The sequence below is a fragment of the Schistocerca piceifrons genome, chromosome X (genome assembly GCF_021461385.2).
Source record: "Schistocerca piceifrons isolate TAMUIC-IGC-003096 chromosome X, iqSchPice1.1, whole genome shotgun sequence".
Taxonomy (NCBI): Eukaryota; Metazoa; Arthropoda; class Insecta; order Orthoptera; family Acrididae; genus Schistocerca; species Schistocerca piceifrons.
Genome location: NC_060149.1, coordinates 316,955,693 through 316,979,842, shown reverse-complemented (window position 1 = coordinate 316,979,842; position 24,150 = coordinate 316,955,693). Strand labels below are relative to the sequence as shown.

Below are 24,150 nucleotides of genomic sequence, written 5' to 3'. Positions count from 1 at the left end.
TGTTTTGAAACTGCGTAAAAGAAAACAAACTAGCACAAAAATAAAATCTATTCAGAAACTTGATGATAAAATCTAAAAGAAAAACGTCAATCTTTTGATTTACTTTGAGCTAGATTGTTACAGTTGAAGCTTGATCCACTCATTGAAAATGGAAATCCATTTTCTTGTTTTAATTTGCATGAAAGAATTGATAATTTTCTCCTTGGACTCTGGATGACATCAGGCATTAGTTCTTCATTGGAAGCATTACATTTACAAATTCATAGCAGTTTTTAGAAAACATTTTTTTAAAAAAAAGATAAATTTCAGCAGCTCAGTTAATTTGCAGTATTCATGAATATCAGACCTGCAGTTTATTTCTAGTTCAGTTTCAAATTGTTTTTTGTTGATCATGGGTTATGCTTTAGTGGTCAGTGCTATCCTTTGTGTAGGATGTTCATTATTAAAACTATTAAAACTAGGAAGACTTTTCTTATTGAACATTTAGCAGCTACTGAATATTTAGTGGAAGATTGTCTGTCCATTATATCAACACATATACTGTCACACTCTTCCTTAACTGTTACCATGAGTATCTTTGAAGAATGCTCACAGCATTTTGAGCTTCTTAATACTAAAACAGAAGTTTTGAATATTGTTATACCTTCATTACCTTTAAACACACCAATTTCTTAAGATTATCTGTGGTGCTAAATTATTCAAAATGAGGAGTAATCTTTTGAAAAACCCCTAACCAAAACTTGGAATTATCATCACTCAGGTATTTGAAAATTTCTATTGCCTCTGCAATGGTTTGATCTGCATTTGATATTCACTGAATTTCAGCAGTGCTATTTTGTAAAGGTTGCAAATTTTCATGAACTCTGTATGTTGAAGTTCCACCTTGTAGAAGATTGACATGAAATGCTGATGTCCCTATGCTTCTTGAGAATGGACACATATTGCAATGATATTGAGAAGAATATAGGAATAACTGTAATGTTAGAGGAAAAATATTTTTGTGTTTTATGCACTTCTGCATTTCTCATCATTAAATTAAGTTGATAAGCATAACATGGAATGAAGTGTGCATAACTAGAAACTGCTTTGGTTTCCACTTGAGCAGTCAGTTTTTGTCTATTTCCTAGAAGGATTATGTACTATTATTCTAAAGTCTGTTTTTATGTGCCATCTACTGTTTGATTTTCTGGAATAAAGCATCCTCAAAAGTGCTCAAATATTTCTTCAGACAATATGTACTGGAGAACGTGAACCATGTAAGTGTGATCCAAAACATATGTTGTGTCATCAGCAATGAGAGCATATGGAGCTGCATATGGTAGCATTTCTAATTTTGTCCTTATCTCCTTTGAAGCAGGCAGTCAAGTATGTAATTCTGAATTGTCCCAGAAACACCTTTGAAGACTGCACTGGTTTTTAAGTGATTCTTAAAATCTGAATGTAATTTAGATGCAAAAATTACTAATCCTCTAAATACTTCTGGATTTACTGAATTGTCTTTTTCATCTTGTCCACATGAAAGACTTTTGAAGTTTTCAATCAACATGCTTCTTTAACTTCTCATGATTTTCAAATTTTTCTTTCGTTTTTATTATATTTCTAAAACCATCTTGTGTCCCCATTACATCACCTCCAAACTGCAAACATGGAAAGCAAAGCAGTACTTTTTTACTTCACAGCCACAAATCCAACTGTTCTATTTGAACAATTTGGAATTAAAGCTACGTACATATTTCTTGTTATTGCCTATGTCTGTGTGAGATGTTAGAATACCACGTTTTGAATGACCTCTTTTCGTAACTGTAATTTTCTCATAGAGAGACAGCTGTGAAAACTTAAACCTTACTTCTTGGGGATGCTAGACCATACATAAAGTTTTCTGTAAAATAAAAAATAAAAAAAAAATTGAAAAACTTAATCAAAAGGAATAGACATAAGCAGAATGATAATCCATTTTCACACTTTATATCATTCAAGCAAATGATGCATGGTTAAGCACAACACTTGGAGTAAAAACAAAAAAAGAACTACTTTCCACCGGCATGCTGTAGTCAGCTCTGTGGAAGTGACAGTGCTCCCTTCCCACTGCAGCCTCATATGCAGCTTCCTATGTGTGCATGTGCACAACAGCCAAACACCATGCCACCAAAAACTGAGGGATGGCTACTGACAATAAGTTTAAAGATTATATATTGCACAAGAACAAAGAAAGAATTAAAATACAAAGCAAAAAGGTGCTGCAGCTCCACATTGCCTGCATTTGAGCCACCACTGATGCTGAGCAAAGTTGTGAGGGACAAAAAAGACCCCTCTCCCCCTGTGGCTTGGTAAAATTTTGTCTATTGACTTGATAGAAAATCCTAAGAAGTTTTTGTGTTATGTTAAATAAATAAATAGGTTGAAGCCATCTGTCCAGACACTGTGTGACCATAATGGCATTGGCACAGAGGATGATACAGAAAAGACAGAAATACTAAATGTCTTTCTCCAAAACTGTTTCACAGAGGAAGATCATACTGTAGTGCCCCCTTTAAATAGTTGCATGAGTGAAAAAATGGCTGATATCAAAATATGTGACCATGGGATAGAAAATCAACTGAATTGACTTGACGCTTGACTTGATGGGACACCATTATGATTCTACATAGTTTCTGAAAAAACTTGTCCCACTTCTAGCAGCAGTGTAGCATAGGTCTCTGGAGGAGCAAAGTGTCCCTGATGATTGGAAAACTGTGCCAGTCATTTCCATTTTCAAGGAGGATTGTTGAACACACACTCAAAACTAAAGACATATATATCTGACATTAGTCAGTTGTACAATTTTGGAACATGTTTTATGCTAACATATTATAACATTACAGGAGAGAGAAAATCTCTTCTGTAGGGATTAACATGGGTTCTGAAAACAATGACTGTGTAAAACCCAAAAGTTCCAGCCCACTCTATTTCTCCATGAGGCCCAGAAGGTGATAGACACTGGGGTCCAGGTAGATGCTGCATTCCTTGATTCCTGTAAGGCGTTTGATACAGTTGTGCACTGCTACCTACTGAAAAAGTATGAGAGTATGAACTGTATAAATGGACTGAAGAGTTTCTAGCAAACAGAATACAGCACATTACTCTCAGTGGAGAGAAGTCTTAAGACATAAAAGTAACTTCAGGCATATCCCTAGGGAGTGTTACAGCTAGATCAGTTGCTTTTATGCTATATGTAAACAATGGTGATGGTGGTGAAGTCTCATACTCCTTGACAGAGCATAGGGGAACGATGCAGGAGATCCACACCGCCGTACTAGGCAAGGAGGTGGTTTGCCATTGCCTTCCTCTGACCATAATGAGGATGAATGATGATAATGAAGATGACACAATAACACCCAGTCATCTTGAGGCAGGTGAAAATCCTGGACCCTGCCGGGAATCAAACCCGGGAGCCCATGCTCGGGAAGTGAGAATGCTACCACAAGACCATGAGCTGCGGACATGTAAATAATATAATAGACAAATCAGATGTTCCATGAGGCTTTTTGTGGATGATGCTATTGTATACAGTGACTGAGGAAGTACAAAATTAAGTACAAAATTATCATCTTACAAAGAGGCTGTGGAACATAATTTAAAACTTTTAGTTGATGTAGTGAAATTAGAAATTAATGCTAATTATTCTTTTTTTCTTTTGCTTTAAGAATGAAGTGACAAAATATTGTTGGTATAATTATAGCAATAATAAAATTGAAGTTAGCAAATTTAAAGTTAAGTAATTTATATATCTTTCTGTGAATGGTGAAAAACTGGCATAAACTAAATCTAATTAATTCATATTAAATTTGCACACTGTCATCTAGATAGCTATGTATTCCCAGTGTTTCAGCAGATCCTAAATTAGCTATTTCGCACTAGATTAAGGAAAAAAGTGGGCATTATAGTGAACTCATTTATACAGCTAGGACTAGGTTAAGTATAGAAAAATGATCAATAAGATGAAAAAGGAAGAGGTTTCCTCCTATAGATATCATAATAGCCATAATATTCTCCTCTAATTACTCATACTCACAATAAATCAATCATGAGACAAAATAAAAATTACATAGAATTGATCTCTTCAGCAATGAGAAAGGTGCAGAAACAAAAGTCTTCACCTAGACCAAGGTTAATGTGAATATGAAATTAGTAGAGCATTTCTTGGTTCCTGTTTGTAAAAACTATGTGCATTCAGTGTCCAAAAAGATAAATATAATATACAAGAGAGACAGTAACAGGGAGGATTTGGGAGAAGTAAATAAGGCTAGCTTAGACTTCTACCATATCATATGTGTTGTTTTCAGTATACCAACCTCTCAAATGGATATGCCAGTGAAATGGCACAGGGTACATCAAGTTAACATTCAAAACACAGTGTTACAGATGACAAATAACGGCAATATCCCCAGGTCATAGTCTGTGATGACAACTTGTTTTATTTCAGAGTAAAGTTAACTGATGCCGTTTCCTCTCTAATTAGGGGTTTGATAGCTTTCATAGAAATCAGTCTGTAACTCATGTAATGTATTTGCACAAGTTAGTATCTCACAGAGGAGTTTCATCTTTCATGTAGACCTACTTTAATTAATTTGTGTACCCTTTTCTCTGTAATTTCAAATAAGAATAGGGGAAAAAAGAAAATAATTTATATCTATTCTTCCTGATAGGAAATAATCCACCGTGACTGGATGTTTAAGTTGGTCGGTGATGAAATATTCAACATTGGAAATGCTAAATGCGTGCTTAAAGTTATGCCTGCTGGAGCATTTTCCTTTTCTTATGAGCTTTGTGTGAATGACAAAAGCTACCAAAAGTTCACAGAAATACAACGAAAAACAAAAAAAACATGGCTGGTAGAGCTTGAAAGTGGATCATTCAGAGTTATTTTAGGTAAGTTAATAAATATATTAAACTAAAAATTAAACAACTGAATCAACTGAAAGAAACCTAAATTGTGATATTGTACCATTAATATCAGTGACTGCACAGGTTTTCTGGGTATCAATTGGTTGAATTTATCAGTATTATAAAACTATGGTCCTGAGACTAGGAGGAAAGCTGTACACTTTTGGTCATCCATGTTTGAGAATATAAGCTTGTAAATGGTGGAACAGTTTTGCCAATTTAAAAATGAAAACTTGTTAATATTCTCTTTGTTGTACAGGCTGACTTTTAATTCATTAAAAGCATCCTGAAAACTGAGATTTGGCAGAGAAAAATGAGAAAACCTTTGGAACACTGATTGTTTTCACAAACTCAGTGAACTCATTTGAAGTAAGGATATAATTTAGTTCTGTCAAAAAAAATTCATTTAAAACAAGATGGATGGACCATGGAAGCTGACTTGAAGAGACTTTTATTTTGGAACAGAATGGTATTATGAGAACTCCTATTTATTAGTTAGCACATTAGAAGAAGTGTTAATCAAACTGGAAAACATTGTTCCATTGTAGTCTAAACCTTTTTCAGTGTGCAGTTACTTCAAATGATTTTTAGTCCTACAACCAGAAAATCTATTTGAATCACCAAGATGCATATTTGAATCATCAAGATGCATTTAACATTGTTCTGATCCAGGAATACAATTGCAGTGAGAAATGGAGATGAGGAAAATTTAAATCTACCATCATGAGAGGTGATTTTGATCACTGTCATTATGTACAGTGCATGGAAGTAAACCAATGAAGAAAATTCTTTTAATTGGGAATAACATCTACATTGTCCTGTGTATTTAGTGCAAATTAAGTCTAGCAATGAGAATAGTTAGGGTCAGTGCTGCCATTCCTTATGTAGGTTCACAATATTGTCAAACAAAGTAGTGCAGAACACACACATATGTTATTGTATAGGTTTGTCACTCCATATGAACAGGCTAGATATTTATCAACTAACAACACAAGTGAAGACCACATTACTCCATGTAGCTTATAGTGAAGCAAAACACATGTTACACACTTGGGAGGAAGATCACTGTTGATATGATGCAGGAAACTGACCCACAGTATTTAATGAAAATGGAACAGGAATTAAGTTATGAGCTTCTTAGTTCTGGTGTTCAAGTCAAAATCTGATATCTTGATTTAGGTGCTCTGTGATGCCTTAAATCATTGCAGGTTAAACATACAAAGGACAATGAAAAAATTCTAAGGGTACCTTGCTTTACATTATTGCAAAAACAATGGTGTTTTTTGCTACAGTGAGATCTTTTCATGAAATTTCAGTCATTACCTTTCTTCTCTTAATACAAAAATATTTTGTTGATGCCCACCTCAGAGAGAAATGATCATCAAAAGAAAATAAGATAAATCCAAGCTTGCGTGGAAATATTTAAGTGCTCGTTTTTCCCATGCAGTGTGAGAGAGTCAAACAGAAGAGAAATAGCTGGAAGGCGATTCAGTGAACCCTCTGCCAAGCACTTAAGTATGGCTTGAGGAGTAGTCATCTAGATGTATATATCAGGATTTTTCTCAGTAGGTTCATGGTTAATTCTTTCCTGTTCTTCTTCACCTGATTTGTACATCATATTTAATGCCAATTATGTTGAAAAGATTGTGGAGACAAATATATTTCTTTTCATTATGAAGTATATTTTGGGTAAAACTGGGTGATGAGCAGAGTAGTTATTGCATTATAGGGTGTGTGAAACTATTTGAAAAAGAAACTCAATCAAGAAAATTTGATTGTGTCTCGTTATAGGTCAAAGAAAACAGAAAGGCACTACGACAAAAATATTTCAAATAGTGAACAGTTTAACAAGTTTGTAATTAATTCTTTAGAAGTGCCCAACAAAATCTTTCTACCTAAAACTTGCTATAGCAAACTGACAACAAATTTAAATAGATCAGTGAAGGCATAAAAATCTTAAGCGCTCCAAAAGGGCTGTTACAAATAAAACTAAAATATAAGACACATTTCCTTTATTGATTATATTATGGAAAAGAAAATCTAAACACTATGATCAGGTCCAAAGGACTGCACAATGCCAAGCAGCTGTCATATTATCCTCTGCCATATGGCATCGTTCTGATGCAGTATGGAGGTGTATGGAGTCAGCACACATGTTCCCCCAGCTGTTGTCAGCTTTCCAGACCTTGGAGATACCACTTCACATTGTGTTACTGCCTCAGTTAACATCACAAGGCTGAGTGAACTCCAGTCCAGTCCTCCTACCAAGTAAAAATTCATGGCAGTACCAGACATTCGACCCAAGTCCTCCACATGACTATCAGACATGTTGCCAACTCAGCTATGAAGTGTTTATTGTGCATGTTAAACATTATAAATTGTATTTAAGGAAGCTGTGAAGGCAGCAGAGCAAATGTTAAATGATAGCTTAATTTTAAGACATAAAAATAAGTCATTGGTATTGAGTCAGTATTAAATCTGAATTTGGTGAAAAATCTGGTAACAGCAAAATTTCTGAGATTAAGATTGAAAATTATGCTATTATAAATCCTGAAGAAGCACCACAGTGTTTCAATGAGTTTTTCAAACATGTTATATCAGAGTTTAGTGTTGCGTATTACCAGAAAAACTAAATCACTTTGGGACTGATGAAAAGTTCAAGTATATTTTTGATGTATTGACTAATATTTATATATTGCTAATAAAGGCAATGAGACATTTCCAAAAAGGCAACGCATAACAACAATAATGGAAATACACATAACTTTAAAGAGCTGTAGGTCCTCCGGTGAAGCTGAGCTATATACAGTGAGTGAGAGTCATGTTGTTCATAAAAACGGGTAGTCTTCATTGGTGATACACTCAGATAAGTCACTGACACATAGTAACATTCAGTAACATTGTGCTATGGCAATGTGTTTTCCTCACTGCAGTCTTCTGTACTAAGGTTAATAAGACTGTAGAGCCATTGAGCCTCTGGGGTGAAGCTCTGAGTGTGGCTGCTCAAAATTCAAGCCAGACAATCAGAGTTACACGCAGTGAGGTCATGTGTATTTAGCATCCTCTGGTGGCATGTATGCAGGCACCTCTCTATTGGAACAGTGGGTGATATAAGAGCAAGCTCACCCAGTGATGCACTGTTGGGAGGTTCAAAAGTGGCATCTCCCATGTAACTGTGAGCAACATACACTGTGCTGGGTGTGTTTGATGAAGACAACTTTGATACTGCTATCACAAAATTCAGAAATATTTCAACAGAGAACATATAAAGTTTTTACTATCATTAAAAAAGAAAATTTCTGAATTTGATAATGGAATACCCACAAAAGTACTTAAATCAGCACGTAAAATAAGTCAACCACCAGCTACAGTAATAAAGTGGCTTTTTGAACAACGCTGTTTCTTAGATTTATCAAAATATACAGAACTGAAACCACTCTTCAATAAAGGGCCAAGGGAAGGTAGAGGACATTATCACCATATCTCTCTTCTTTCTCCCTTGTTAAAAGTTATTCAGAAACTAGCTGCTACCCAGATACAAAATTTTAGTGTAAAATATAAGATTATTTTGAATAACTAATTTGGTTTCCTGCAAGGAAAAAAATCTGTGGACTTTTGTAGTACCCAATTAAGGTTACAAAAGTCATTTATTAACTCATGTTGAGTATGCTGAAACATAAAGTAAATAACACTCCATTCACGAGAGTTGCTTATCCTGTGAATTGTCCAAGACCACAAATAAATACAGATAGTACCACAACTAGAATTATGTTGGTGGAAACCACTCGTATGTGAGGTGAAAATTAATCACTTAGGTAAATAATGGTGTCACAGTCCTCTGAAGCAGAAGAGTGGCAGGCTGTTGGCACTATACTCAGAGCCCAACCAGGCCCATTTGTAATGCAAACAGTCCAACAAATAACTAATGTAGCACAGATTCGTTGTGAGTATGTATGCCATGGGGGTGAACAGATTCACTTGCACACAGAAGTGAGAGTGGGCCGGCAGCCACTTGACTTTGAACTGGCTTCCTGATAGGCTCACATGACATGCTAGCCAGAGACACTGAGCTGTTCCCTTCTCACATTAACCATGGTAGATGTAGGTATAATATGGCATATCGATAATGTGACAACATCCATTTACACATATGGTGGGATTACAAGATAGACACTAAAAATAACTATGTTGACAGTATAAGTATCTCACTAGGCAAGATTAATACAGTGACAAGAATCTCCTATGGCCTCACAAAGAGCTTTGATTTAGTAAACATCATCTCACTAGCCCACAAAACAAATGAATATACTATTAGGGACAGTTTACTACAGTGACTTACATGATACCTATGTAACATAAGAGTAATTATCTTCTCGAATACACTAAATTATCCTTTAAAATAGCAAATAAGCGATACAAGGTGTCCCTTGAGACTCTATTCTTGGTCATATTTTCTTCCTTTTCTATCTTAATTAAATGCCAGTCCCCATCAATTTTACATCAGTTATGTTTTGTAAAGCTTCTCTAGTTGTCGTAGATTAATTTTTATGGCAGTTGCACTATCAGACTTAAGAACAGCAGCTTTACATAGACAACACACTTTGTTATGAAATAAAGCTGACCATGTGCCCAGTATAAATGTGTGTCTCCTGTACTTTTCAGATATTAAAGATGTTCAGTAGAAAAATGGAAAATGACACTTTGAAATAATAACAGTACAACTCAAATTACTTTGGTTTATTGTCCCTCTCACATGTACCACACTTCACTAACAATACCTAAATTCATCCAATGTTGTGTTAACAGCTAAAAGCTCATTTCACACTCATACTGAAGTAACCATTGCTATCTCGCATTTCCACATTACTTAAATAGGTAATCACTGATCACGGAAGTCTTTACATTTATTTTCTACTCTCAATATATTCCTCCATGAAAGTGACTGATTCATAAAGATGACACTGCTTCAACCATGAATCTCATAACTAATTCCATGCGGCTGTCAGCAAAATAACTGAATTACTCTTAGTAATTTTCTCCTATAAAACAGCATAACCCTTTCAAGTCTTAATTATACTTTCTACCAATTTCTTCATACTGTCTATCTGCGATGCAGCTGCACGTCATTGCTCTGTCCAAAATCCCAACAACTCCACTGCACATACCAAGGTTGTGCATGACCACTACCACTGCGGCATTGTTGCGTTATACCAGACAGCAAAACAATGCTCCCTCCAGAGAAAAGGGCATGCCTAGCTTAAAAAGTTCCAGAATCCAGCAATAAGTAATGAGTACAATATTGCTGCATCATAACATCAAAGATAACAGTAATTCTTACAGTTTTCATACTATAGATGAATTTAATTGAAACTGCGAAGCAGAATAAAATCTCTGACTACATATGTAACACTCTTGATAACTCAAAAACATGGTTCCAGGTGGACATGTCAAAAACATATGGTACAGTGGACAAACTAATAGTCAGAATGCAAGGAAACTGAAATGAGCTACCAAGTAAAGACATAGCAGACGTAGAAACTGTCATATTTTTAGAAGTAAATCCAGATCATTTAAACTGAAATATGTATACTGAGTACTTTTCAAGTATGTTATGTAGCCGTGCATTTGTATTGCAAATATTGTCCAGTGCCACTGACATGGACACATGGAAAATTACTCACCACAGTATTTTTGATCAATAATACGGTATGACTTAGTTTTATGTGGGATGCTCTATTAATACACCATGTGTACTGAATCTCTAGAAACGACATATCAGACATACGTTAGCTGAATATTACTTAAAAAACTAAAACTTTTAACAATCCCAACCTTATACATCTATTTGATTGTTCATATAGCACAAGAAATAAAGACAATGTTGTCAAGGGCACTCATATGATAGTTTGTAAGGAGGAGTGGGGGAGGGGACTAGACTCGGGGTATGTAATATGGAATTTTTTTAATATTTGAGAAGGTGAATGGTGACGTAAGTAACCATAAAAAATTTCCAGTTCTGATCCTATTAAAAACCGGCATAACACTGACTTTCAAATCTTTTTTCTGAAAGAAAAACACCTGACTCTGACTACACTATATTTTTACCTTACTCTGGGTTTGGAAGGGGTGGTGGTGGGGGGGGGGGGGGGAGGGTAGTGTACCCCCCCTCTCCCCCTTTGCCACTGGACTTGGGCATCCTTGAACTTTATGCTTCCTGTTCATTGATTAAAATTATATGTCAAGACTCTTCCAATATAAGGGAACATAAATTTTTGACAGCCTGAAACACAAGAACATTCTGAACATGAGGTTAGGTCTACTGAAAGATTTACATGATAATGCAATACATAAATGTTACTACTCAGTGAAAGCAATCATAAAGAACAACTGATCATTTAAGCAGGGTGTCACTAATCATCAACTTTATTATGTAAATATAGCTTCACATTTAAAGGAAAAAAATTAACTTTAGACTACTGCTCCATATCATTAGCTATAATTTTATTGAAATTAATTGTGTTACTAATTTCAAATGAGTCTGCTGTGTCCTAAACAAATGATTAATACACTATGCAGAATGGATAAATTATTTAAAAATAATTTGGCATAATGAAAGACTAGTTTAAATGGTTTTAATGCAGAACTAATTAAATACAGGGAAAATGTATATAACAGCCTATCATAGCTTTATAAGTTTTATTGGAAGCAGAAAATTGTATCAAAATTTGGAGAATTGTCAGAAACCATCATTATTCAAGAAATTCTAGAAACCCCATTGTAATAACTATAGAAGTATAAGTGTATTTGGCACTTCATAACTGATTTATTAACAGTTACTTAAAAAAATGACTTTTAGAAAAGCATTTTTCACTGGTAATTCAATATTCATTTTACACAAGCTTATTGAAAAACAAAGAGAATTTAGGAGAAAGCAATTAGAAAATATCAAAATGAATGTAAGGGTTCAACTATTGGCAGATGTCTCCTAATCTGCTTTAATCTTCATTGGCTAGCATCTCCTGATGAAATTACAATCTTCTCCAACAATAAACAAGATAAAGTTCAATGAGTATAGAAGCTTCATGAAACAGTACCAAAGATTGAACTCCAGAATTCCATAGGAGAAGTATTTCATACAGTATGCAGAAAAGGGGTTCAAGAATTACCCTTCAGCCATCACATTTGGAAAAATCTCCCTTATAGACAAATATGAATATTTAAACGAGTGTCTCAATTATACAAAGAGCCATGTCTTAGGTACATCCACAATGGAGTGGTGTCTTTGGTGAGGCTGGACTAACATATGATTAGAGAAGTGGGGTGTCATCCTCTGCAATAGTTATTGTCTCAAAGATTGACTGATCTGGCCTTGTAATATTAGTCTATTAGTTCTTAGTATGTTGGTCCTGTGGACAGCTAAAAGCAAGGGGGAACTACAGTTATTACATTTTCCAAAGAACTGCAGCTTCCTGGGTAAAATATTCTGGAAGTAAAATAGACCATGAAATGGATTTCTCATTCTACAGGTCAGAGTGTGGAATTGTAGATTACTTTACTGGGTAGATATGTGAAACAAAAATGGATCATTTTAAGTTACATATAGTGGAGATAAGTGAAATGTGGTGACACGGAGAGCAGGATTCCTTGTCAGACTGGTATAGTGCTGTCAACACAATATCAGATAGGGGTAATGAAGGAGTAGGTCTGATAATGAATAAGAAAACAGGAATGAAAGTGAGTTACTGGGAACAGCATAGTAAGTAGTTCATCACAGCCAAGACAGGCACAAAGCCATGACCCACCACCATTGTACAAGTATATATGTTTAATAGCTCTGCAGATGATGAAGAGATTGAAAAAATGTAACATGAGATAAAATCAATTATTTAGTATGCTAAGGAAGATGAAAACTTAAGTGTAGTGGGGACTCTAATTTCATAGTAGGCAAAGGAAGAGAAGAAAAATAGTAAGAGGATATGAAATGGGAGAAAGGAACCAAAGAATAAGTTGCTAGTTATAATTCAACAAAGAGCACAATTTAATAATGCTTAACACTTGGTTTAAGTATCATGGAAGGATAGTTGTTTATGTGGAAGAGACCTGGAGACACCATAAGGTTCCATATAGATTATATAATGATAAGAGAGATATTTCAAAACCAGATATCGAACTGCAAAATATTTCCAGGTCTTGATTTGGACATAGATCATAATTTAATAATTATGAAATCCATATTATAGCTGAAGAAATTTGAAAATTATAGGAAATGAAGGTGGCAGGATTTGTATAAACTGAAATAATCAGAGGTTGTTGAGAGTTTCAGTTGCAGTGTATTCCTCCTGTTACTAAAACTGTACATGGAGCATACAGTAAAAGAAACAAAGGACAAAATTGTTGTAGTTAATGGTGAGATGAAGACACTTGCACAAAATGAACTAGCATGGAGAACTGCAATCTTATGACTCAAGAGCACAACACAACAGCTGAGATTATTAAACTGGCAGGGGTTCATCAAGAAGCTCTAACAAAGAAAGAATTACAAGACTACAAGTGGCATATAAGCTCACTTGAACACATATAATAGAAATTTCTCAATAAAAATGGTAAAACTATAATATTATGAAACACTGATTGAGACAGAAGTGCTATACTTGTTTGAAACTATGATATTATGTAGCAGATGACAAATTATAAACAAAGAAGAAAAATCTTGAGGAAAATCGCAGATGAAGAAAACAATCAAACAGAATTCATCAGTTTAATGGAAATGTAAATTCAATTAGAACACATTAATCACAGTTCTGTGGTCATTTACACAGAATGAATAACAACAGGGTCACATAGAAAATTCTTAATTTTTTTTAAGTACTGCAATTTATAAGAGATGTATGATACACACACACACACACACACACACACACACACACACACACACACACACAAAAATTACATTCCATGAAGGCCACTGCAAAATAAAAGTATTTAATTACTTATTCCTATTTTATCACATTCATGATGCAGGACTTGTCAAAACATATGAAATCATAGAATTTTTCAAGTTTATATTCAGTTACAAAATATAGGCACATATAAGTTGTAATATTATGTCTAGTCTGGTAGCTTTCTCATCAACACACATTGACTGACTGTAATAAAATGAACAATATTCTACTTAAGTAAGTATAAGAAAACATATTTTTATGTACATACATACATACATACAGACAGACAGACACCACACATGGTATCTGATAAGTTATTGAAACATCTTGATTGGTTTTAGTAAAGTAAGAAATATTCTAGTTATACAGGAGGAACATTAAAAAAACCAACAAACTGCAGGGACATATTCCTGGCTGGAAATGGGGGATAAAATGTCCTATGAACATATGTTCAGAAATGCATCACTGCCACGAAGATGGCACTGATGAATGAAAGTTCCTCTGACCATGTGCTATGTGTTCCTTGTGTGTTGCAGGCTGTGTGATTGACACAGCATACTGCAAGTAGCATAATGGTGTTGTATTCATGTCAAGAACATGCCAAGCAGATGGAAATAGTCGAGAGGCAGCATGGCTATAACAAAACAAGTACCCTCACAGACATTAATCACATCACTCAACATTTCAAGCCCCTTTTTTGGCATTTGTATGATCATGGGTCCTTTCAGACAGATGAAAATGCTGGGAGGTGGTGGATTGTACATACACTAGATTTAGAAGACCAGGTTCTACAAGACATTGAGACAAACCTTAGTACAAGCTCCAAGCAAGTGGCCTGCTAACATAGTTTAACCCAAAGTACAATTATGTGTATTCTGCATGACAACCTCTAATATCCTTATCACCTGCAATGAGTGCAAGGGTTATCAGCGGTGAATCCTCTCTACAGGGAAGAATTTTGTTGATGGTTTTTGCACCAGACCATCACAATTATGGGATTTCTGTCACCAGTCCTCTTTACTGACAAACCATTCTGCTGCTTAAAGTACTCTGTGTCAATCACACACCCTGCAAGACACAACGAACACATGGAATGTGGTCAGAGAAATTGTAAAACATGCTGTCATTTGTCAGCGCCATCTACTGTGGCAACAGTGCATTTCCGGGCACATATTCATAGGACCTTTTTTCCTGCATTACCAGTCAGGAGTCTGTCCCTGCAGGTTGCCAGTTTTATTAATATTCACCCTGTATATGTACACAAATATAGAATTTCAGGTCCACATACATGATGCAAAAGACACATAACTACACACATTAACCACAGGAGTACATTCATAAAAGGAGTTTAAATTTATCTAGATATACTTTGATAATTATAAATTTATGAGTATGTATTCTTTCTGAGTATAAAATATGTACTAAGGTGTGAGTCAAGGCTACTGTAGGTTATCTGATATCCAATTTTATAGTACATAGACTTTGTCAGCTTCTCTCACATCTAACAATAATATTATTTTCTATAAAAGTGAAATATATGGAAGCACGTGTACTATGAAAATGGTTTACTTGCCTCCTAATATTGCAAGAAAGGCCTTTATGATGAATACATAAAACATTTCTAATGCAGCTGTTTAAGCACTATATTATCTGTGCTGATAGCTCACTCACATTTAATGGGTCTTGTATTAGCATGAGGGTAGATTTCAACCCTGGTACCATAAGCAAGAACAACATATAATTGGTTTATGAGTACATTTTGCTGTTTATTGCATTTACTTTATAGGTATTTTGCTTGCAACTAAATGAAGTGTAGCATTTTAAAGTTATGATTTGTACTCTAATTAGTTTTTGCTAATATGTTTTTCAAATACAACCTAATTTATTTTCAGAAAAAAGTACACTAGATGTTTGGGCAAATGGCGAGAATTTGGAATGTACTGTAAGTCATATTTTGTCTTTATTTCCAGTTTTTCTGTGTACAGAACTATTTTAAAAATTTAATTATCAATAAGTGCCTTCTAACTTCCATATTCTAGTTTTCAGCAGTAATTGAGTACTAACAGAAAATTGTAATTTATTTTCATCAGTTTACATGAATATGTGTGCTTCATTCAAAATTTATAAATACATATTTAACGGTCTACAATACAGATGCCATTACACACCATGACAGGAACATCTTATCCATTCTTGGTACCCTTATCTTAGGTCTCAGATTTTTCAGATAGGTCTTTTATTATAGAAATGTTATCAGCACAGTTCTGTATCGTTTGGTGCATACATACTTCTAGAATAGAAAGAAATGTATAGTAGAGATTTTAAAACACAAACTGCATTTTCATTTTGTAGTAAGGGAATATTTATAACTGCAGTAGCAGCCTATAGTATGTAATTTATTTCTTCAAGGGTAATTTTACAATAACATAGGATATACCAGTTTAATAGTAGGTAAAATGTGTTATATATACAGACATATAGATGTGTTTAATGAGGAGCAGACAGGCGATTAATCTTGCTGTTATTGATGGAATCATCCCACTGTTTGCCCAAAGTGATTTAAGAAATCCACAGGAAAATTAAATCATGATGGTGAGGCAGAGCATGAGTCTTCATCCACCAGAACTGAGGTCAGTTTCTTAACAAATGCACTACCTCATTCAGTTTAATACTGGTGTACAGTGCTCTCACATTTATACATACTTGAGCAAATACTGATCCTAATGGATTGCCATCATGGTACCTATTCGTGGCTCACAGTAATTCATGATGTGTCACATATATGAACTACAATTTCAGTAAAGCCACATTGTACATTGTCCTGTATGTTTCATTTCATTTGCCTTCATCTTTAATTCTGTTACAATGTTAACAAAAAAATGGTATACTTATTTTGTATACACATTAATGTGGCCATTTTATTCATCTTTATTGATGTTTGTTATTGTCTGTTAACCTTTTTAAACAAGCAATGACAACCATGAACTGTAAAGATGATGAAATAGCAGACACTTATTTGTGAACAGCATGATTACATAACTGTTTGTAAATGAAAAAGACATGCAAATTATAAGAGACATAAAAGTTATTCAAAGCTAGGCATCCCACACTAATGGCTGCAACCTGAGGATGACTCCATCTATATCATACTCTTTAAATGTTGATGTTCAGTATATACATAAAAGGCTGTAAGAAAATACTGAATATTTTCTTATAAAATATCACATGACAAATCAGTGCATTTTATCAACATCAATGTATGCTGTGTGACCAAGTTACAGAATTTGTCTGGTGACTAATGGCCAACCTTTGTGAATATATTATTCAGTTTTCTGCCAACAATAATCACAAAAGCTTTTCAAAAATGCAGTAACCCTTTTGAATCAGCCAGTGGTCACCATCATACTGCCTAAAGCACATTCTGCTAGTGGTGAAAAATTTCCATTACACTGTGCATTCATAAAAAAAAGTTAAAACAACTACAGCTTGGAGAGGGGTTTATACACAGCGCTCTACACCACCTCAAGATATGAACACAAAGGTACAGATATCACAATGAATTGACAGCATTTAGTTTCAGTATGATGGATGTAGAAGAATTATGTACAAAGTTTAAATGGATTGTACATCATACTCTGGAGAAGCATGTGCTGAGTAAGTAGATTATGGATGGAAAAAATCCACCGTGATTTAAAAACAAAATTTTAAAAAATGCTGAGGAACGAAAGGTTGTTGCACACTTGGTTCAAAAGAGAAAGCAGAAATGATGGCAGGCAAAAGTTAATAGAAACTTGTGCATCTGAAGAAAGATCAATGTGCAAAGCTTATGACAACTACCACTGTCATACCTTAGCAATAGATCTTATTGACCTCAGAAAATTCTGGTCCTTCATAAAATTGCTAAGTGAGTCTAAGGCTTGTATCCAGTCACTTGTTGGCCAGTCTAGTGTGGCAGTAGAAGATCACAAAAGTAATGCCAGAGTTTTAAATCTTGCATTTAAGAAATCATTCACACAGGGGAATCATACAAACATACCTTCATTTGACCATCACAGAGACTCCTGTACAGAGGATACAGTAATAACTATTGCTGGTGTAGAGAAACAACTGAAAGAGTTGAAAGCACATAAGTTGACAGCCCCTGATGTAATCCCAGTTCGGTTTTACAAACAGTGCTCTAAAGCATTGGTCCCTTACATGACTTGCATTTATCACAAATCTCTCACCCAGCACAAAGTCCCAAGTGACTAGAAAAAAGAACACATGACACCTGTATATAAGAAAGTTAAAAAAATGGACCTGCAACATTGCAGAGCAATATCTTTAATGTTGGTTTGCTGCAGAATCCTTGAACACAGTCTCAGTTCAAATATAAATTTCCTTGAGAGGGAAATGCTTCTGTTTGAAAATTAGCATTGTTTCAGAAATCATCACTTGTGCAAAACTCAGATTGCCTTTTTCTCACATGAGGTTCTGCAAATCATGAATGAAGGGCAACAGGTGGATACCATGTTCCTAATTTCCATAAAGCATTTGACGTGGTGCCACACTCCCGACTTAATGAACATACAAGCATGCTGAATAGGTTCCCAGGTATGTGAATGGCTTGAATACTTCTTAAATAACACAACCCAGTATGTTGTTCTCAATGGGGGGTGTTCATCAGAGACAAGGGTATTGTCAGGAGTGACCTAGGGAAGTGTGATAGGACCGGTGTTACATTTTATATACCCTGTCAGACAGGGAAAGGAGCAGTCTGTGGCTGTTTACTGTGGTGTATGGGAAGGTATCATCATTGAGTGACTGTAGAAGGATACAGGATGACTTGGACAAAATTTATACTTGATGTGATGAATGTCAGTTAGCTCTAAATGTACAAAAATGTAAGTTAATGCAGATGAGTAGGGAAAAAAACCATGATGTTTGAGTATGGTGTTAGTAGTGCATTGCTTGAAACAGTCACATCGATTAAATATCTAGGTCTAGCATTACAAAGTAATATGAAAGGGAATGAGAATGTAAGGACCCTAGTATGGAATGGTAATCATTGACTTTGGTTTATTGCTAGAACTTTAGGAAAGTTTGGTTCACCTATAAAGGAGACCACATATAGGACACTAGTGTGACGTATTGTTAAGTACTGTTTGAGTATTTGGGATTTGTACTAGGTTCCATTAAAGGAAGCCATTGAAGTAATTTAGAGGTGGGCTGCTAGATTTGTTACCAATAGGTTCAAATGACACGCAGGTATTATGGAGATGCTTCGGGAAGTCAAATGGGGATCATAGAGGGAAGGTAACATTCTTCTCAAGGAGTACTACTGAGAAGATTTAGAGAACTGGTATTTGAGGCTGACTGCAGAATAATCTTACTGCCACCAACATGCATTTCACGAAAGGATCTTGAAGACAAGATTAGAGAGATTAGTGCTCATTTGGAGGCATACAGACAGCTATTTTTCCCTCGCCCTATTTGCGAGTGGAACAGAAAAGGAAATAAAAGAGTAGTGGTACAGGGTAACCTCCACCATGCACCTTACAGTAGGTTGTGGAGTATGTACACAGATGCAACTGTAGATATAGATGAAGATGAAGCAGATGGTGTGGGAATGGGGGAGACTGTCCAAATATTGTGATACATAATGCTAAAAAATCACCATTTTTTAACAGTGTTGTTTACTGATATAACATAGTTGCATTTTTGTATGAAATAAATAATTACTGCATTGTGGCCAAACACTCAAGCAGAAAGTAGTCTGAGCTGGACAAATAGCCACGAGCTCTTTCACAAAAAAATATTTTTGATATGTTACTGGTGAGTTAGTAAGTGAAATACAGTAATATTATATTAAACTTACATCATACTGATACTTTCATCACAACCAGTACTGATGAAATGTTTTTTAGAATATCAATAAAGGAGTGGATTTGAATCTTCAGCTTTGTGTTTACATTGCATGACATTTACGCTATAACATGAGTAGATTCAGTGGCAGAACAGCTCAAGCAGAAGACAACACTTCCTCTGGAATCCTCTTCATTGTACAGTGTCACTAGTGTGGACAGATGGCTGCACTTATTGTGCTGATGGATGGCCAAGTTTATTGCTGCTTTAAGTAAATTACTCAGACTTAGTCTCTGTGATTGTTGGTCAGCTGTTAGGTTTTATATCAGATTTGTTACATACATTTTTATGCACAGATTAAAGACTTGCCAATGTGTACAGTGATGTACCAAATGGCAGAAGATCAGTTTTTCCAATGAGCTTCAGTTCACTTTGGATTACAGTGAGGGATGAGTACTTCTTAGGCAGTAAATAGGTACTCACAATTTTTGCACCATTGAGTGTCATGAGCAGTCCATGCTGTCAAAAGGTATGGCTCCAGCAGAGATACTGCAAGGCTCAACATAATGTTCCCACTTGTTATTTCAACAAACGTGTTTATCCATGTGTTACAAACAATATTCAGTAATTCATCTTCTCTACCTAGCTTATTTGCCTGGCATGCATGTATCTGCTCCTCCACATGCTCTCCAATCCCCTGACACACAGCCCCACAAAAAAACACCCCATTTAATACATTTGAGCTTTTTTTAAATCATTCAATGACCTGTTTACGATGCTACTCTAATAGTCAATACTGTTGAACTTAGGTGTAACATTCAGGATCCAAGTTAGATGCAATGCTGTTCCTCAGACACTGAAACCTCATCTGGCTCAATGTCAAGAACTGTAGGACTTCTTATGTCAGCATTTGGTGTGAAATACTCGTTTTTGACATGTTAATACTCTGATCATTTAATTTTTTTGTATCATTCTAAATCATATGTCAATTAAAACTCATTAATTTCTGTTGAGTCCACCACAGGGCTTCAATTTTAACAAAACATTGTGTGAGGATAACATCAAACAAACAACAGTGTATTAGAACAAAGTCAAAGCATACTAGATTCACTTCCTCTTAGGACCCAATGTAGACAAGCTAAATGGAGGCAGTAAGAGATACTGAAATGGGATGAACAGATTTCTTAGAACTCATACAGGAGACACTATTTAGCAGTAAGGAAATTTTAGTTAAGTTACAGTGCCACATTATTATGAATCTGGAAGTTTATTGGCCAAAGTGACTGTCAACAGAATTTACAAGGAGAAGTCATTTACAATCATGTGTCTGATGTGATAGAGTAAGTAGTGAAGTAAGATAATGGACTTATCAGTTAAACACAGTGTGTTTGAATTAGAACTGAGGATTCTTCTGGACACTTTCAGTACCTGCAGTGAAGTGTTCTAAGTCACAGTAGACTCATACTGGTACATAACTGTTACTGATATTTTTTTTTCCGTATACATACTGAAAAGATTTTAGGTCTTCAATTTATATTATGGATGTCACTGTCTCCCAGTTACATACAGTTTGCAGGTTAGATGCCTACCCTAGTGTTAGTACCAATCACATTTGTTGGAACTTAATACTCTTTTTAATATATAAAAATATCATATATGATGTTGTAGTGCTGAACATGTTTCGAATAGCTGTTGATGTTCTCTCAGTGATTATCAATTAGCACAAAAGACACATGTAGGCAAAAGGGGCTGTAATAATGACACTGAACAGTTGACTGTATAAATGTAATAACTCAGTCATCAATATTTGATTAAATGCATCAACTTTTAATTAAAACTGGAAGAACAATGAGTCAAACTTGACATGATGGTGAGCAGTCCATTTCACAGTGCCAAATTAAAAGAGATGCTACTGCTCGAGCAACACTCCTTTATACTAAATATGGAAACTGAGATCCCACAGTGTTCCCTTGCATCAGGAATACAAACTTATGATTTCAAACAGTGGAAAATTCAGGATGGACTATGACAATATTATGAAAAGGATAGTTGCTACTCACCATATAGCGGAAATTCTTAGTCGCAGATGGGTGCAACAAAAAGACTGTCAGAATGTAAGCTTCTGACCAACAAGGCCTTCATTGGAAATAGAAAACACACAAACACACATACACACATTTTATTTATTTTATTTATTTATTTGGTATGTGTATTCCATGGATCCGTACATGCGAGTGATTTGCCTGGATGTGGAATGTGTCAATACAATTGTACAAATACAATTAATGCTACAGAATAGTAATATAATACAATGATATAGATATTAATAAGTATCACTTTTTCTCATTTACAAGCTGTCATTTAACTAGTATAGCAATTCACAATATAACATTATAACTATAACATTAACATAAGATTGTACCGTCCATCTAATAACTAAGAGACTAAATACATCTATTATTAAGGGAGGGCATTACTTCTGGAAAAGAAGTCATCTAACGAGTACAGTGGATGGTCAAGCAGGTATTTCTTCAACGTACCTTTGAAAAGCATTCCATTTCCTCTTGTACATTTAGTGTGTGTGTGTGTGTGTGTGTGTGTGTGTGTGTGTGTGTGTGTGTGTGTGTGTGTGTGTGTAAAGGGGAGATTAAAGAAGTCTTGTGAGTGAGGGCAGTTGCCTAGAAGAGACAGAAGACCCAGGGGTACTCGCCTTGAAAGTTAAGGAAAAAACCTTCAGAAACTACTGTTTTAAGCTGTTTTGATACTTAAAAATATCAAATTATTGCAAAAATATGTTTTATATTAGACAAAAAAGTTTTAAATTTCTTGAAATGTGTAGCATTCACAACCTTTTTCTAAGTAACTTTTGTCTTTTATATAATTGTTAACGGACAGCAACAAGCTCTTAAGCCTTTTGTTAACACACAGATGATAAGCAAGTTAAAAGCAAATAAACTGAAATTAGAATAAAATACTTTTAAAACTGTAGTTCTTAATTTGTCCACAACTATATTTTTGCCATTTTAGTTCATAAATGTATTTGTATTTATATTTTGAAAATTATAATTGTAAAGCATGCTGCTGTGGCAGATCAGGAAGCCCTGCTAGTATTTGGTACCCACAATTCAACCAGGAGGGGGAGCACAAGTCACTGGTACAGGTAGTACATTCTCTTGGGTACATCAAGTAAGACGGCTTAGGGAATACTGAATTAAATGACTAAAACCACTGACCAAGAGTCTAAATTCACATACTTACCTTTGCTGCAGATTACAAAAATTACCATTTGATTTTAATTTATTTTCAACTTTTGGAGGGGGTGATTGCCCGTTCTGCCCCCCCCCCCCTCCACCCTTCCCCCCTTTAATCTGCCCTTGCCAGTGTATGTTTTCTGTTTATGATGAAGGCCTTGTCGGCCAAAAGCTTACTTTCTGACAGTCTTTTTGTTGTGCTTATCTGTGACTCAGTATCTCCACTATATCATGAGCAGTAACTATCCTTTTCATAATATTGTCAAACTTAGGGTGTTAATTATATCAAAGTCATGTTTTACTCACAAAGAATGAGTTTCATTGAATACAGTGGATTTGAGCTTAACCTTGAAGAGTCACACTATGCAGTGAATTGAGAATCAGTCAACACCAGTTCCCTAATAAATAAAAGAAACAATAATGTTCCCAACATTCCAGATGATAAAAATTTCTTAATTAAGATGTGAATCTAAGGCTCAAGGGTATCCAGTTCATGCATTAAAGTATAGAAGCACACAGGATTACATTAATTTCTGTGAATTCTTGAAGTCTGTTTTTCCATAAACCCTTATGTTTTCAGCATGAATTTGTAGAAGATGGCAGTGAAACACTCTTTTATCTTGGAGGAAGACCAGCATGTATTAAGACTGTGACAAGTGGAAAACGAAAAGAAGGTATTGTCCATATCCTTTTTGTGGATGGGAATATTATTGAAGAAAACAATTCTGTGTAAAGCTTCTGATATGTACTAGTTTTTGAGCTTACAGTTTGAGTGTCAATCTAGAAGTGCCCTTAAATGTCACTGTTTCTGAACCATCTTCATTGTATGAAAGTAAAGTGAATATTTTGTAATAAAAATTTCTTGATTATATAAATGACCAACACAATTGTAATCACAAATAAACAAACAAAGATGCTTGCCATTATGTGCCTTTTGCTGCCAGTGAGTAAATGAAAAATGTCAGCACATATATGTATTGTACTTATGAAACAAACTGTTGTTGTAAATGCATATAATTTGTATATTCACTTTTAAACACAGTTTTAAATAAAATGAGTAGTTTGTATGAATATATTCATTTATAACCAATTTCCTCTTAGTGTGAGCATGTACTTCTTTTTAAAAAGAATTTGATAATGTCCTATTGACTTCTGTGAATGCATGGTGTCCGTTCCTTTGAATGAACAGA

The 24,150-nt window shown here is 35.0% G+C and overlaps 1 protein-coding gene across 1 annotated transcript in view; it reads left to right on the top strand.

The window, feature by feature from the left end:
- The window catches only part of LOC124722974 (fas apoptotic inhibitory molecule 1), a 54,930-nt gene extending 31,009 nt beyond the window's left edge, over window positions 1–23,921 (top strand). The window contains exons 4-6 of the mRNA XM_047248144.1: window positions 4,686–4,908; window positions 15,758–15,807; window positions 23,541–23,921. Of these exons, the coding sequence (XP_047104100.1) occupies window positions 4,686–4,908; window positions 15,758–15,807; window positions 23,541–23,693 (426 nt within the window). The 3' untranslated portion in view covers window positions 23,694–23,921. The remainder of the gene's footprint in view (window positions 1–4,685; window positions 4,909–15,757; window positions 15,808–23,540) is intronic.
- The last annotated feature ends 229 nt before the right edge of the window (window positions 23,922–24,150 follow it).